Genomic DNA, 17,461 nt, shown 5'->3' with positions numbered 1-17,461 from the left:
AACATTAAAAGAAGAGCAGGCTGGCCGGAGGATGCCTACAAGCCAGATGGCTACAATCTCCCTCAGGCTCATAAGAGGATCTCGTGGAGCTACAGGTGAGTCAAAATTATTGCCCAGAGGCCGTAAAAACATACTCACGGGGGACAAATCTGCTCATCTTTAATTTCAACAGTAACCTAACAGTAAACTACACAAAAAAATGGCAGCCAGCCTCTAAATCGCTTCTCGTCTGACCCTCCCCTACACTGACGAAAAACGCTGTTGTCTGTTCTAGGCAACTGGAGAAACATTTTGGTGCAACGTATTGTAATCTGTGAGGAGGCCCTGCTCCCTCTGTAGACATTAAAGGCTCATTCTAAGCCAACAAAAACCTTCAGGTGATGATACACTCATGAAAACACAATTATAATATTGTATTCCATTTCTGCACATAAATACCCCCAACTTCTCAGCTGTTGCTGGTGAAGAAAAAGTTTCCAGAGCTAAATGCTCACACAATCATTACCGCAATCTTCTTTTTTCTACATGTGTTAAAAACACATATAACGTGTAAACAAGACCTCCTTGTTTACAGCTCTCAGCTACAGCAACACATCGTAGTGCTGTCTCCACAATGAACGAACGGAGGTGACACTTGTGTTCTCGTCTAACTCTTGGGGAAAACAGGTAAGAGAGACATTCTGAAATATCTACATATACCTTCAACATTTTCACAGGTGACAACTATAGCCTGTTGGCATGTTCACAAGGGCTCCTACAGCAGTTCTAACAGGTTTAGAAAATGATAATTTACCCAAGGAACTTGAAACTACATATAGTTGTACAGTATCTAAATGTAAAAATGAATGATTCTAATTGCTTAATAGTTGTCAAAAGTGTTGAAATATGGCAAAACCTTGGTTGTTCCACTTATAAAGTAAACCCTTTGCGAGATATTTCGATGTTACCTTTTGATTCACATTGGAAATGTTGAGCACTTCAAAATTAATGAGATTATTTCTGACATGGTTCTTTTCTTTCCTGTCTTTTCTTGCTTCAGTTAAAAGCATTAGAGGAGCGAGGTCTCTAATCAGAAATGTAAACGGCGTAGCCACATAACCGTCGCCCCATTCATTTGGCTTTCACTAGCATGCAATGCATTCCAAAATCCTATTGATAACACTTAAGTGCTCCTCCATTTGGAATTAGCGTTAGTATAAAGTCAAACATGTCAAAACCCCTTTCACAGAGCCGTTCTTCATTGTTCTAACTTACTTTGATTGCCAAGGCAAACACACTTGGGCTAGCCTCACATCACTGTTGATTTTTTGCTTGCTAACTCATCAGTAAGCTCTCTGCCAATTAACTATGTATAACAAGTTACAAGATAGATACTGTAAAAGCCCTTTGCAAATACTAGATATAATATGCAATGTTGCAGATTCATAATAATTTGAATTGACATAATTTCTTTTTAAGTGAAAATATTCATGCAATTAATACATTCCAGAGTTACAATATCTGTCTGCAAATGAGACTGTAAGTGACATTATGGCTGTGAAAAGCAGAATGTGATAAAAGAAAGAAAAAGAAGAATGAAAAGTGCATATTCACTTGAAATGTAACAAAAAAAGAAAGTCTTCTCTGGAACACTTGAGGCTATGTGTTTCAAGTGGTTTCCCTTCTTCTGAAGTTCATTTCAATTTTACTAACATCGAAAATAATAATGTTTATATAAATACCAGAATACATTATTCTGTATTATATAAACACAGGATTATACATGGATGTTTTTCCATGTAACCCTTTAGGGGCAATTCTTAAAACATCTTAAGTTTATTGGTCCCCCCCAGCATATAGAGAATAATCCTCGAGTATACTGTAAACATAACTCTATTAGAGCCTCGGTCATGCAATGGAAAACTAAAGCAATAGAATTGCATTACAAGTACAACAATGACCAGTTAAACAGACTCGCATAATGTGTGTAAAGAACACAATTCAAAGAATGTTACTCATTTGCATATGTGTATCCATCATCAGCTCTTTATAAATAATAAAGTACAGCAATACAGCAAAAACAAAACAAAAAAAAAATGTGTGCTTGCAAGTGAGGCTGGAGGAAAAAATAATGAGAATGAGTTCTCTTCTTGAGCCATTCACTACCCTCCCTCCCAACACCAAAACAAAAAAAAGAAAAACATGGAACACATGAAATTAATCATAAACTCGTGACAGTTTGTCAGAAAGAGAAATGCTTCCCCAAAGCTAATTAAAAACCATTCATTAAGCAGTGCTCCAAAACTCACTGGCAAACTTCTGTTTTGACAGAATAACGTGGTTTTGACATATAAATTTGTAGCTGTTGACGATGTTCATTAAATGTTATGAGCATCTACCACAGAACAAAATGGTAGATAGGATGTGACAGTCCAGTTGCTCTTTTTTTTTTTTTTTTTTTAAACCACAGAAATGCACCAGATACAGCAATTTATGGCCAAGTTAGGGATTCACCTTTGACTTGATCTCGGATTTAGAATTTCAAACTCACTTAGAAAAATGTGTCTGCATTTGGAAGATTTGGGTCAGGATCATCAAACGTAATAAGCAGTGCTCTGATCACATAAGAGGCAGGATGCTGAAACCTCTCAGCTGTATGCAATTGTTCCAGTGGAAGGAGGGTGAACAAGCTGCTATTTGCTGAAGAGCCGGTTCAGGCGGTTACAAAAGACTGAGGGAAATCTCAGCAGGGATCTCTTTTGGCACAATAATGCTTATGCTAATTCCTATTTATCGTGAAAATGTGCATTATGCACTGGTTTGCTAACGCCATAACTGTATAGTTATACAGCTGTCACCAAACACCACTGAATTCAGGGATAATTAAGACTTACTGACAGAGACTTAAATTAAATTTCAGAAGCCATGTGGGAAAATTGATGACACATAAAACAATACTTTTTGTGTAGACATATGAGAAATGGCTCTGAATAAATATCCAAAGGAAAACATGGTGTTTCAAAGACAAATCAAATAACTTTTACACCATTTGTAACTGTGCACCTTTGTGGCTGACCGGACTTAAAGGTGTCTCTAGGCCAGAGCACTTCCCTAATGGACCTTAATGGGTTTTATGGTGCACTGCAGGCTTCTAATGGGGTAGTATGTCTGATGGGGATGCTGCTCTCTGGTCCTCCAGGGCCCTGTCTAGGTTCCTAATGTGACCTGAAGAGAAGAATACATAATGTATCACGGTTCCTTTTAGTCAAAGGTTAATACCCGGAGTTAAAGAAAGTGGAGGTATTTTGGGGGGTGAAAACAGGAAAATGTGAGGTTATGAGAATGTGTCAGAGCAAAATACACAAAAAGAGAAGCCCAGGAGTTAAAGCAGCGGGAGAAAAAATACCATGGCATATTATTGAGGGACACTTTGGTGCTAAGCTGCTTATTGATAAAAGCACTAATCTGCCTGGCAGAAGGTAAGGAGGCTGGGATGTTTGGTGATATAATATCTAAGCTAAAGGCAATGCCATCAGGGAGCTGAGCCTCCACACAGCTTTACCTAAAGGAGTTACTCATTTTATTTTATTTTATACATAAAAAGACGGAATCTGACCATGTGCCCCTCGCGGAAAGCAAAGGAGCCTGAGGAAAAATGAGAGCAGATCATTGTGAACGACTGGCTTTTCATCAGACATTTCATCAGGCTTGATCGATAGGGAGGGGCCATCACTTTTTAATAGGTATATAGATCACTAGCATCACTTTAATTATTTTTCCTCTACATCAAAGAGCAAGTCAGCATTGCTGGGCATTTTGATGACATCAAGAGGGCTCAAGGTTGGCAGTCAGGGCAACCGCACAAATAGTTCAGTTACAACTGCCATTCATCAGGAAGAATTTTGTCACGGCCCCTTTACCCTTAAATCAATACGCTGTTACATTATTTAAAAAAATCTTTTATGCATAAGTCCAACACTAAAGCTGACATGCATGAAACAGAAAACACAGCTGGGTAAATAAAATATACCACTGCAACCTCATATGGTTACCAACTAAGCTAACACTGACACTTGACATGTATGTTTTAACCTATTGATATGGTGTATTTTTGCATTTAGGATCCAGTTTCAGGTCAGCAAAGCACCCAGATAGATGAAACTCCAATGCTAACAATTTTTTTATCTAACCTTTTATGTAGACCAATGCTGAGAACATGGCAACACTGACCACTACTTTTTTCTATTAAAGCGTCATGGGTGGTAGATCATATCAGCTGAAGCTAATCAATGTGAATTCTATATGGTGGTGGACGATCTGACAATTTTAAGATTGTGATCAGCTTTGAAGGTGTCCATAATCTATTTGTCAGGCGAATCGAGATAACTGTATTTAATATCCTCTTACTTCTGTTTTCTAAACATTACATCGACTAGTAGATCTGCGATATGAGAACGTACCAATAAAGCGATGTAGGGTAGACTAGATGGCTATGTTGACTGGACGAATTACTTCACATGTGGTGGTGGTGGTGGTTTGGATGTGGTTATAGATGGCTGATTGAGTTTGTCAGAACAATCAATATCAATCAACAATCAACATTTCATACCCTTTGCTGCTCATAGCTACAGGTCATGACAGCTTAATTAATGTTGATGTTGATTCATTTTGAAGCTACCACCAAAAACTTAACTGGCTTCTGTTGGCTTCCCGCCCAATATCAGGTGGTCCCACAACTAAACTGAATTTCAACCTGTATAGTTATAGCTATTTATAACATTACTTACTTGCAAATGAAGCACGTTAGAATGAGAATTGACAAAGAATTAAGAAAGAGTTTCATATTGGAGTTGGATTTGCTGAAATACTATCAAACCCCAACACTACCTCAGTAAGGGAAACTCGATACACTGCTGTTGAAATTTTAATCACCTCGCCATGTCGCACCAGTCCTGGAATACAATGCCAGTAAAATCTGTTCAAAACAACAGGCGAACTGGAAGTAACATGTTTCACACTATGTTAGTATTTTCATACCCTAAAATAAACAGCATGCACCCAGTGGTATCACACTTCATTGGCACATTTTAAAAGTTTTGCAATGTCGTGTTATAAAAAAGAATGAAATTCGGTTACAGACCAGCTAAAAGCTGGTGGGTGAAAAGGCTCTCGAGACAGCAACCGACAAGTATGTTAATTATGCTTTACATACTGGAAAGTTTATGACTCTCTTGGGGTTATAGTCTTAGCCCATAATCTACATCTGTCTGTCTTTCCACACTACTAAGGCTGAGCCAACTAATCTTAGACGGCCAAATCATTCAGTCTGAGAGTGAGGTGCAAATGAAATCAATCCTCATGTCCTAGTTCAAAGAATGCTTCTCTCATTAGGACAAGCCTGCTAATTGAAGTCATTTGCCTCTCTGCTGTCTCTCGTGCCCTCGCCATGTTGATCGTCCCTCTAGTTAGAGGCTTTATCGGTGGGACCATTTGGAGTCAATCCCCCCTCTGTTACCTGGAGTAGTGGGAAATAGCTAAATACTTTCTGCTCGAAAAGTGCTTGCAAATGATTTCTCATCTCAATGTTTTTTCTGAGGATTTTTTTTTGCAGTTCATGTTACTTTAGTTAAAGGTGCGATTTGATTCTAATTCCTTAATAAAAAACAAAAAGAAAGAAATAAGCGACCGGACACACTGGACCAAAATGAGAAAGACCTGACAACACATGGCCACTGGTATCAACTTTACAATTACAGCACACACCAGCCTAGTACTAGTCAGCAACCAGTGTTAATTAGTGTATACCACATGAAAGGTAAGTAACTATACTTTTCAGTACAGTACATTTTGTCAGACATACAATGTTATTCCTGCTGTAATTTTAATATCTCAGTAATTTGTAATTGTGTTTTAATTGGCTACATTTCTAAGTACAAGCCCACATTTCACTTTTACTTAAGCCCCATGATTACTGGCCTCCTGTCAGACGTGCACTTGAGGTGCTGAATATGTAAACCCAGCTGTAATCATGATCCATGGATTCTGACTTTGAGTTGACTCAAATTTTAATCTTCTCTCCTCAACTACCTGGAGCCCACCAATAAGTCTGGCACTGTCATTGGTCTGTTGGTGTAAAACGAGAAATCTGCATGCTAATTAGCACCAAACACTTCAAATAGGATTTGACTTGTTCAGTCACAAGAATTTTAAAGAAACTCAGTCCCTCTAAGTTTCGACAGTTGATTGGCGCCTGAATAATTAGGATGTATCCCAATATTCCGGTGCTCCAGTCTTTAAATCAACATGAAACAAGACAGCATCAGAGGGGAACATGGGGGATGCCAAGAAATTGTAAATGTGCTGAGTATAGCAGGCAGTCTGTACACCAAGCGTTTCCGCATAAGCCTTGATTATTGAGCTGTGCCATCTTTTATACTGCGCGGAGCCAGATCGCACAGCTGACATCCGTCTCCGTCTACTGTAACTCAAGGTAACGCACACATACACCCCTCTCTACCCTGGCAAGATACTTCAAAGGAAGTCTGTGGATGTTATGTGAATATTTTTGGCCTCAATCTCCACCAGCCTTGCGTAGTTTTTAATAGCAATGAGCAGACACACCAAAGAAGACATGAAGGGGTGGAGTTTGAGGATTTTAGGCTCGAGGACTCGAGACCTGTGCAGTGACATTATTAGACCTATATATATAAAGTCATATCCGAGTCAGATCACTTTATTGTGGTTGTATTATTTTTATTATTTGGTCATTGGATTCAACATTGCTCCTTTCTCCTTGCAGTGTTGTGTTGTGTGCATGTTCACAGACCCAAAGGAGATTATTTGATATTGTACACCTAGTCTTTCCCAGGCTTTCACAATCTAAAGACAAACTTCCTCAGTTTCTTTTCCAAAGGTGGTGGTGTGTTTGCAAAAAAATCAATACATCCAGGTTTTGGATGAGATACAGTATATTCATAGTGCTGCTTTTCATGTTGTTGAGTTGGTTAGCTATTTTTGTCAATGAGCTAAATGTCTCAAAAAGATGCCTGCCTGCTGTTGCGTAACTTTGGCTGCTGGGGGTATGGCAGCTATGGTTCCTACAGGCAGGTCAGGGACAAACCCCTTGATTTTAACTGAAGAAAATGAACAACAGAAAATGTATTTGACATCCTTCATACATGTTGTATGTTACTATAAATTGCTGAGTGGGGACTGTTGAGGAATGGGAGATTCAAGGCTGTTTCAGAGACACACAATGGTTGTAGCCTGTCTATAAATTAAAAATAGTTTGTAGTAGCACGATGAAAAACATTCAATAAGAGAAAGAGGAAAACCTATAAAATGTTCATGTTTTCATATACAACTTTTAGTATTTAATTGATGTATTTTCTGTGAATATCTCCATGTGTAGATAGCCCAAATCATTCCAGGATGTGTGAAGAATATTTTATGTTTTAACCTAATTATCGTCCCAAGGGGAAGTTGCCAGTTCAGTCTTCGTGTTCAGCCATCCTAAACAAAATGAAATTAGAAGCACACAGTATTTAAAGGCAATGCTTCAGCAGAAAATAATGAAAGGGCTCCGGAGACTTTGGCTTCATTTTCTAATGGGAAAGGAAGCAAGTCTGGGTGGGAGCAGCTCAGCAATACAGAAGACTCGTGTAACTCAGCAGTGTAATGTTATTTAGTATTGTCCTCTTTTCTTACAGACTACTTGTAGGGAGTGGAGCACACCAAGTGATTTGCAGCCTGCAATTGCTAAAAAGGTTTTGACACTACTGTCTTTATCAGACATTACATGAGGTAAACACACATATGGAGTCAACCTAGAACAGGTGTACAGTTGTTAGTGGATAATGGGTTGAACTCTGGTTGTTCCTTTGTTTCTGATCTGATGATTAGTCTGTTTACACAATTAAAGGCTGCAAATTAATCAGTGCGCTACAGTCCCTTTTTTCCCTTGGAGCTTCGCTGTCCTTAGTAACCTGTTTCAACTTGAGCGTACGTTTTATTATCTCTTCGTCTGTGGTATTATCCCAAAGTTATACTTTGCCAAGATCTTCTTCAGTCAAGCATATATTATGCTCTACTTTGTACTGTCCTCTATTATATGACCTGTAACCAAGTCCTTCACCAGAAACTGAATATGCATACAAATACTTTTTTTCCTTCAATATCTACCTCTGATATAGTCCAATTCTATCTCAAGCACAATCACTTGTGTTGCTTGTATCTTATTTTCAATGCTGACTGCAGCTCAGCCACACACACACACAGACACACAAGAGTCACTGTGCTCCCTACATCATCTCAACTCTCTTCCCTCCCTTTCAGGTTCACACTCAGCCTCAGACTGTCTCTCTCCTGTCTCAGCGTATTCAGTGTCTTCCTTTTCCTGTCAGTGTTCCCCTGCCCACACTTTCCCTCCACTGTATGTAGCCCGACCCCATCAAGTGTCTACCGAGCTGCTCCTCATCAGCAATTAGTCCCAGTATTTGTCGAGGGCTGCTCACAGCCAGGTAATGTTACTTCTCAGTCCAAACATTTCTCTTGTTACCTGTTTGTCAGTCCCATTTGCCTGCTACCTGTATGCCTGACTTCCAGTTGTTCATGTCCTGCCCATCTGCCAACTCTAGTGCTGAGGGCTAGTAAATTGCCCTTTAACCACCCTGCTGTGCATTAGTGTCTGCATTTGAGTCCAACTTTTGGTGTCAGTTACCTGAATGATGACAGTATGGGCTTGCCAAACTATGGACCTAGCAGACTCAATATTCGCCATGGAAGAGAGAGGGAAAGGTAGATGTATGAAGCATCATAACAAACAGTTCCACTGTGTACATTATGTGTACCCTCATGTTGTGTGCTTTCTCCAAAAGTGCAAGAATCCCAATTAAAATTTATTGAAACCTATGAAAGCTTCCTCCTGAGAATCGGCTCCTGTCATCTTTATGACTGTTTGATCCAGCCATGCCTTGGCTCCATCAAGTCTGGATCAAAGTAGCTTACAGTGTATTCATTACTGGCTTCTGCTCTTAAAAAAGCTCCTTCGGTGTTTGTTTCCGTGTCAGAAACATCACCTTATCTGAGCTGAAAGTAATAATCCTCCTTCAATAATCAATTAGTGGCAGTAACTCATGCAACCTATACCTAAAATACTCACTTCATTACAAAATTATATAATGTAGAGAATTTCAGAGCAATAGAAATGTGTTTTTAATGCTGCTAAAAAACCTTAAGAAAAGATAAAAGTGCATTACAAAGGCAACAACAATGGAGTGAAGACTCACTAGCAGATTTAGTGACGGCATGTAGGTGTGTATACTATATATAACAATATACTGGAAAATAGTAGGTGTTTTCTAGAAAGTTAAGTTACATAACTGTACTAGCACCAATTCTCAGAGGTAATATGCTCCAATTATAAAAAATACATTGAGTACTAGGCATACTATATATAAGACCAAGGTCATCAGGCTGTGTAAAAGAAGGCTTGGCAACCGAACAAGCATAGTAAAGTCTGAGCCAACATTTGGAAACAGATGTAAAATGGCAGCAGTATTGGTGACTACATAATATAGTATTTTCACAACAATGCAGTGTAAAACACAATGCATTGAATCACGCATTTTTGCTATAAAGACAGTGAGAAAACATGCAGTACAGGCAGGGTAAATTATTCCAGCATCTACAATGCTTTTTTTTTTTTTTTACCTCACTTTCCTTCTAGCATTCCTTTTCTGGGTAATCAGCCAGGGCAAATATGCGGTGCACAAAGAGCTGTGTGTGGGTGTCTTTTTCTGTGTGTGTGTGTGTGTGTGTGTGTGTGTGTATATGTCGTGCCTGTTTGAAAAATACTGGAAGGCAGATTGGAAACCAAGATAGGAAAAGATAGGGAAAATAAGTCAGCTGCACTCCTCGCTTTCCCAACGATTCACTGAAATCCAGATGGCATATTTCCGATGATTTCTAGGTTTCACTGGTCTTGAGCAGAGGTACGAGAGAATAATGTGTCACAGACTTGTAGAACAAGTGCAAATTTTGCCTCCGGCCTAGTCTGTAATACACCTCTGCTGAGTTCAAACAGCAGTATTGGGCTAAATTGGGCTAATCCAGCTCAAAGGGATGCCTAAAGTTCACAAAGTGTGGGCCCTGCTTAACAAAGAAGCAGGTTAATTAAGACTCACAGTGACTCACTCTATCCCTTTTCCTGCTCTAACAATCCACTGGAGTGGCTTTAGGTGTCTGCAGTGAGGAATGGAGATGAACGAGTGGCCTACAGGGGGACAACACTCATCCATTTTTGATAAAAGTATGTGACTACTGTGAATGTATAAATTTACAGCCTTTGAAGTGGCCATGATTGTTGTCTTATATAGATTTATCTGTGTTTCATACCACTCACATTGCCTTGTGTTTAAAAGTAGGATTCTCATTAAGTGAAGTGTGAAAAAAGGTGCTAGCTGTTAGACCCAAAAGGGCTAATTATCAGCTCTAATGGCTAATGTGAGTCACTGGTTTCTCCAGCAACCATCATGCAATATCACACATTCAGAGGTGACGAAGGGGGAACTTAAAACCACAAAGACAGTCGTTGAAGGAGCTTCTTGTTTTAGAAATGTAAAGCTTACCATGCCAAGACATCATATGAACCTAACTAAAGAATTTGCATTTTCAAACATCCTTTTCTGAAATAATCCTTGAACTTCCATAACACTGAATGTAAATGCATAAATGAGCTTCTGTGTTTGTGTAAATATATTGTTTTTTATGACGATATTGATGTTGATAATGTTAATATTACTGTTTCACTGTGTACATGGCATATGACATGATGTGCAGCTTGTATTCACACATTATTCACAATTATTCCTTCCTAATACCCAAACGTTCCTGTATGTTAATGCCTACCCTGGCTCAATAACAGAATTGCAGCATCCACCTGAGAGCGGTTAAACTTGCCAAGACCCTGAGGGAAATTCCCAATGTCCCCACTTTAATTACAATATAACCCAAACAGGTGCAGTATGGAAGCAATTGTACGGACCTCTGTTCAGCACAGGGGAACTACAGCACCTTATCATGCAGACAGCTCATCCTGTTTGTTTCAATCTGGCATAGAAACATTTTGGGTTTATTTGATGCTCCATTTGCACTTGCTACGGCTTTTTCATACCAAAGAAATTGGTTTTCAATCAGGAATAGGAGAAAGAATGGCTCAGGTGTTTTTCTGATTTTCTAGGTGTAGGTGGCTTTCAACACTTTCAGTAAAATGCGGTACATTTTTTAATTTAGCATTTCAAACATTTAATTAGTGTTTGGTTAAATTCTAAAGAGTGTTTACAAAGGACCGTGGAGGACAGGAGTCTGTCTATATCAGCCTCACAGGGGCTTGTCATCTTTCTCTCCGCTCGTGATGCAACGGTACTCCATCTGCACAGAGGCTTTGGAAGAGTTGGCAGCAAAGAGCACTGTCCATGGTTCTGAATTTCATTGGTTCTAGACACATACAGTACATGACAACCGCTGGTTACAACTGTGGTTTAGGGTTTCGGGTGTCTAAGTCTATTCCTGTCATTTTCTGGTTCTTTTTTTTTTTTTTTTTTTTTTTAGGCATTTTAGAAAAAAGGATTTACTTTGAATATGCTGTGAGGCAATGGATATTTTTTGCCCAACTGCCTTCAACTGTGTTTAGAGGAAGCATGCCTGGTGTAATATATTAAAGCCCGGAAACGGCATTTCAGGAATTCTGTTCCAAAGTGGGTTAATCTAAAGCAATTACAGGGCTGAAATATTCCCTGCAGACTCTTGGGAGAAGATCAAAATGTTTCTGAATTGATAGCAGAACTAGCTCCGAGTGTAGGAAACAAAACAAATACTGTTTTGCACATATAGCTGGCACATGCCTAGATAATGCTGCGATCAAATTAGGACATCGGAAACATCTGTTTGGGTTTTGGCACCCTTAACTAGCCATTCTTGAGTATACAGTATTAAAAGATTTCAGTATTCAGCCTCAGGCTGTACTCAAGGCCTCCAATTATAGATGTAGACGTTCCTATAAAATGTATATATTCTATGGTGGATAAATTAATTATATTTTAATGTAAAAATCAATTAATATGTGCAATATTCATTTTCTAGAATTAAAAAGCTGCAGCAAAGAAGGCTACATAGTCGCATATTTAAATAGATATGAGGGCAGTGACACCAACACAATAAATTATATACATTTGTGGTGAATAATATCTTTATACAGTCTACCACTGCCTATCAAATCTATAGCTTACGAGCATGTATAGGGTCATGTATGTGGACTGTGTGGACCCTCGTGACACAACGCATTCTACAGTCTCTTATCTTAACCTGAGCCCTGGATGACTACATGCCCTAACCCTTATCCTAATCTCATTCCAACCCGAACCCAAAAAGCAAGTTCTTGTTGGCAAAAATATTTTTTAAACTCACTGTTAATGTCTAAAACTCAAAACTAATCCTCACAACAACATAAGTAAAAGACCCACACGTACAAATATTTTTTTATAGTTTCCAGATCAGACTCATTTAGTTTGTTAAACACTGACTCTGATTTCCCCAAACAATAGACTGGTGCTCATAAGTAAAAATGCCTTTAATTAAAGCCTGAGAGAGTTGGAGAAAAAGAACGATAATGCTGCAGATAGTTACGGAGCTTAGCTTTGTGGTAAAATCCTTCAAATGCCTTAAAAAAAAAAAGAAGTGCTAAAAATGCATGTTACGTTCTGTGTGCTCATAATCTGTTCACACACAAGCTGTCAGACAAAATATCAAGAAGTTTAGTACAAACCCAGACACCTGACCAAGTTCCCAATGAAAAGGTATTGTCGAGTGTAGCACAGTTAATTAAAGCAAGGGCACCACTCTACATCTGTCACATCACTTGGCAGTTACTTTAATTATATATTTCGGTCAATCTGTTCTTCCTGATGTGAGAGGGGATGCCATACATGAGACAACATCTGCTGAGGTATGTCACATGAGCTTCAACATCTGTCTGTGTTTTTGCACAGCCTGTCAATCACTTGAGTCATGTCTCATACGCATTTATGTTATCATATTGAGAAACCACAAACACTGTCAAGCGCTGAGAGCTTGCATCTGTGCCGCAGTTACAATTAACACTCTTTTACTAAGCTCCAAATCTGCACACAAACACAGAGATTGGCACTACACACAAATACCCAGACACACCCCGTGGCTCGCAGTCATTTTGGTCCCTTATGTTGTCCATCACGGAGACAGTGGTGACTGTTCTCTAAACTGACTCCACCCACAAAGGCTTGTGATCACCTAAGCTGTCAGCAAGCATCTGCTGAAACTACCAACCAGCCAACTGTGATACTGGCTCTGAAGATATCTCCACAGAAAATGTGTCACCTACACATGTTCAGAACTCAGTGGCATATTTTCCAATTCTGTTTTTGCTAATTTTCATGCAGCAAACTTTATCTGCAAAGCCTAGGAGGATGTCAAACCGTTCTGTACGTATGACACTGTGATTTGATATATGGAAGCGTCTGAAAAGCCGATGTCAACTCGTCTTGTATGAAAAATAAATTGCATAGGTCAGAGCCAAATATTTTTGAATAAAAAATGATGACCATCTTTTAATTCCTCTGTCGCAGCAGTAATATTGTTTTGTTAGAGCTATTATCTGTGAGATTTGCAAATAAATCAGTTATCACTCAATAAACTCAGACACGGACATGTTCACTTGCAGATGATGGATGAACTACATTTGTCTGAGCGGGAATGCCCCTGTAGTAGGCAGTCTTTGGATTTGAGGGCTCTTTGAAGTTATGTGATACTGTTTCTACCACCTACAGACACCAGGGGATTTTTCCTCACGTAGAAGAAAAGTTCAGTAAAGTGGTTGTTGAGAAATGTGAGATGCATTTCAAAAGTCCATACACAGTACAGCTGTCTTGATAACTGGTGGGATCACAACATACAGACATTTTACCACACAATAAAAGGTTGTACTATTTAAGCATAATGGTCTTCCGTATCACCCTGAACACACACACATACACAAATACGCATCTGAAAAGTCCAACACGCACATTCATATACTTGCAGATGACACAGAAACCTAGAGACACACTAGCTTTCTATCCCTAGACTCTACAATTTTGCCGTTCGTAATCCCCTCTGAGTCTATTAATATTTCTGTTTCCATGGCGATTCGAGTCTTGCCAAATGTTGTACCGATAAGAGGAGATAAGAGCATAAGGAGCAGGGAGATAAGAGCAAGTGACCTGCAGAGATCAGAGCACTAGAGGTCAGGCAGAAGAGCAGAAGTAAGTCACTGAGAAATGGACCTTCCCAGTTCAACTCTACTGCCAACCTGATGAAAAGAAAACTTAACATGAAGAGTCATCTAAATTTTCTTGTAGTGCAACACTTAAGCACCTACATGGAGTTAATAATTTTTGCTCCGACTTTCTTTTCTATATCCAAATTCACCCTTCAGAACAGTTACATGAGAGCAAAACAAACGGTGAGACAGTATGTCATTTCAGTTCATAGAGAGATAATTAATACTGTATTGTTTCTATAATTGGTGTCCAATAACTGTAAATATCATTATTTCATTTTTCACAAAGCATATTAATTTAGTCTCTATGACCATAGAAATTTTTTAGTGACAGCTAGAATTTATGCAAGTTAAATGCCTTTCCAATGGGAATAAACATTGTGCCTCTCCTTAATCTGTTATCTCTCACATTATGCACAGTTTTGCAGATAATTAAATCAATCATGACTAAGAAAGAAGTGATAGTAACAAATCTGCCATACATTTTGAAGTATCATTTTACATTTTTACAAATTGGACTGATGGCGCAACGATAACAAAAGCCATTCAAATTATTCAAATGTCTTATCATGTTATTGTCTTGTAAGTAATTCATGGCATATTACTGCCACTGACAGTAATAATCCTACATGAGGGTTGCTCATAATAAGAATAAAATTATGAGCATATTATTCTGAAATTGAATTTAATTATCCCTCTTCAATACCCCCAAACAAAGCGACACACGAACTATCCACTCCTCTAACAGACCGTTGAGACAGTAGTTACATCTGGAAGGCATCACTTTACCTGTTTGTTGTTGTACTTCGGTTGGCTGGTCTTGTAGCTGTAATCTGAGTACTGGTCTGAGCCGGTGGAGTTGTCGTCTCCTCCTGTTCCTACAAAGGTGTTGGCAGCAGGGAGGTCCTGGACGGCCTGATGCTTCTGTGAGGCTGAGGGGGATTGGGCCTGCAGCTGGATGGAGGGTAAGGGGGAGTTGGAGCGGTAGTGCCTGCCTATATCAGGGCTTCCTGGAGAATATGTTAAGGGCAGATGTATCCTGGGGCTATCATTGACTCCATCAAGGTTGAACTTGAGACTCTTTTGAAGGCTGACCTCCTCCTCTTCCCCGAGTGGTTTCGGGGACTTCTGGGGTTTCCCTTTTCTTCCTCGTTTGCCTTTGGCATTCTTTGGTGCCTGTTTTGGTGCATACAAGTCCTTTGTTTCCTTCTTGCCAGCCTGATACCCACTCTTAGTTTCTCTTTGGATGCGGTGTCGAATAAATACCACCACCAGGATCAACATTACAACACCTGCCACACCGGCAAGGCTTCCAAACAAAATATTACTACGCTGTGCAGCAAAACCATTGTCAGGATCACCAGCAATGTCCCTGTCCAGTGGAGTGTAAAGACTGTGTCCAACTAGAGCCTCCACTAAGCTGACATTTGAAATGGTTTCATTGACATAGATGTGGACCAGGGCAGTGGCATGACGTGCAGGCTTCCCCCTGTCACTCACTCGCACCACTAGGCGATGTAGTCCGCCGTGTTTTCGGGTCATCTCTTTTGCTAGAGTGATCTCCCCACTGGAGGGGGAGATGCGAAATAACTGGTAAGGGTTTCCACCAGCAATACTGAAGACCAGCTCTGCATTTGGCCCACTATCCAGGTCTTCAGCTTCTACTACCTCAACATGGCTATCTGGAGAAGCTAGAGGTGACAGGCGCTTGAAGGAGGAATTGGAGGGCTTGGTGATAACGGGGTCATTGTCATTTTCATCCAGTACATTGATGGTAACACCCACATATGAAGACCTGGGCGGCTCTCCTCCATCCACTGCTTTTAGACGGAAAGTATAGCTGCTCTCTTTCTCCCTGTCAAACGAGATGCTTGAAAGAATGGTGCCTGTTCCATTTTGAACAACAAACTTCCCTCCGTCTGGCTCGACAGAGAGTTGAACATGGGCATTCTCACCGTTGTCCACATCCAGGACTGTCACCATGCCAACTGGACTTAGGGGGGGCATATTTTCTAAAACTGAAAAGCTGTAGCCACTAAGCATGAACTTGGGGTCATTGTCATTGCGGTCCAGGACTTTTATCACTACAGTTGCTGTTCCTTTATGAACAGGTGACCCTTTATCTGCTGCGGTGACCCGGAACTCATAGCGCTCTTTATGCTCACGATCAAGTGGACTCCGGGCTCTGACTTCGCCTGTATTTGGGTCAATCTCAAACAGACCTTTGATGGATGAGTCAGCCACAATATTATAGAGGAGTTCCGCATTAGTGCCAGTGTCAGCATCCGAAGCCGTAACATCCAAAACCTTCTCTCCTGGTTGGTTTTCTTCGGCAAAATCTACTTCAAACAAGGTTGGGGAGAATATTGGGGAGTTATCGTTCACATCAGTCACCTGCACCTTCAAAGAGTTTGTACTAGAGAGCGCTGGATTGCCTGAATCGACAGCCACGATCTCTACCCTGTAATCCCTAACCCTTTCGTAGTCAAGAGGAGTGGTGGTCTGTAGGAAATACTTCCTCTTGTTGTCGCTGGATGAGTCGCTGGCAGGGCGGAGTTGGAAGGGCACATCCCCTGCGACCACACAAGTGACCACGGCATTCTCTCCCTCATCCTTGTCAGAGACTTGCACCAAAGCAACAGCTGTTCCCACAGGCATGTCCTCTGAAATGTTAGCCACTCCTTCACTGTGTGTCACAAGGCCTATCCCCCGGATCTCGACAGCTGGAGCATTGTCATTTTGATCAGTCACCTCAATGGTTACAAACGTCTTAGAGCTTTTAGGTTGAGGACCCTTATCCCTTGCCACCACATAGAAAGACAAGCTGCTGATTTCCTCTCTGTCCAGTGGTCCTTTCACATAGATAATGCCAGTGGACCGATCGATTCGTAAGAGTTTCGGCACTGGGTCTACTGCTTGGTGAAGGGTGTACTCAATTTCTCCATTAGGGCCCATGTCAGAGTCATTTGCTTTGACCTACAATAAAAAGAATTCTGTGGTTAAAGGCAAGATTTATGTCCAAACGATTTGGTGTTAGAATTAAAAGAAGCCTGTGTAGGATTTTCTCTACTAATCATCGGTCAATGAATGAATAAATGAATCAACAGATGTCTGATCACTTCAAAGCTC

At 40.1% G+C, this 17,461-nt stretch overlaps 1 protein-coding gene across 1 annotated transcript in view; it reads right to left on the bottom strand.

Moving 5' to 3' along the window:
• Nucleotides 1-17,461, bottom strand: part of pcdh1a (protocadherin 1a) — a 77,763-nt gene that overhangs the window by 58,667 nt on the left and 1,635 nt on the right. The window contains exon 2 of the mRNA XM_073479598.1: nucleotides 15,122-17,308. Coding sequence (XP_073335699.1) covers nucleotides 15,122-17,308 — 2,187 coding nt within the window. The remainder of the gene's footprint in view (nucleotides 1-15,121; nucleotides 17,309-17,461) is intronic.

The sequence above is a fragment of the Pagrus major genome, chromosome 13 (genome assembly GCF_040436345.1).
Source record: "Pagrus major chromosome 13, Pma_NU_1.0".
In the NCBI taxonomy this organism is placed as follows: domain Eukaryota; kingdom Metazoa; phylum Chordata; class Actinopteri; order Spariformes; family Sparidae; genus Pagrus; species Pagrus major.
Note: the sequence above shows the minus strand (reverse complement) of the source record. Positions and strands in the feature narration are given on the sequence as shown.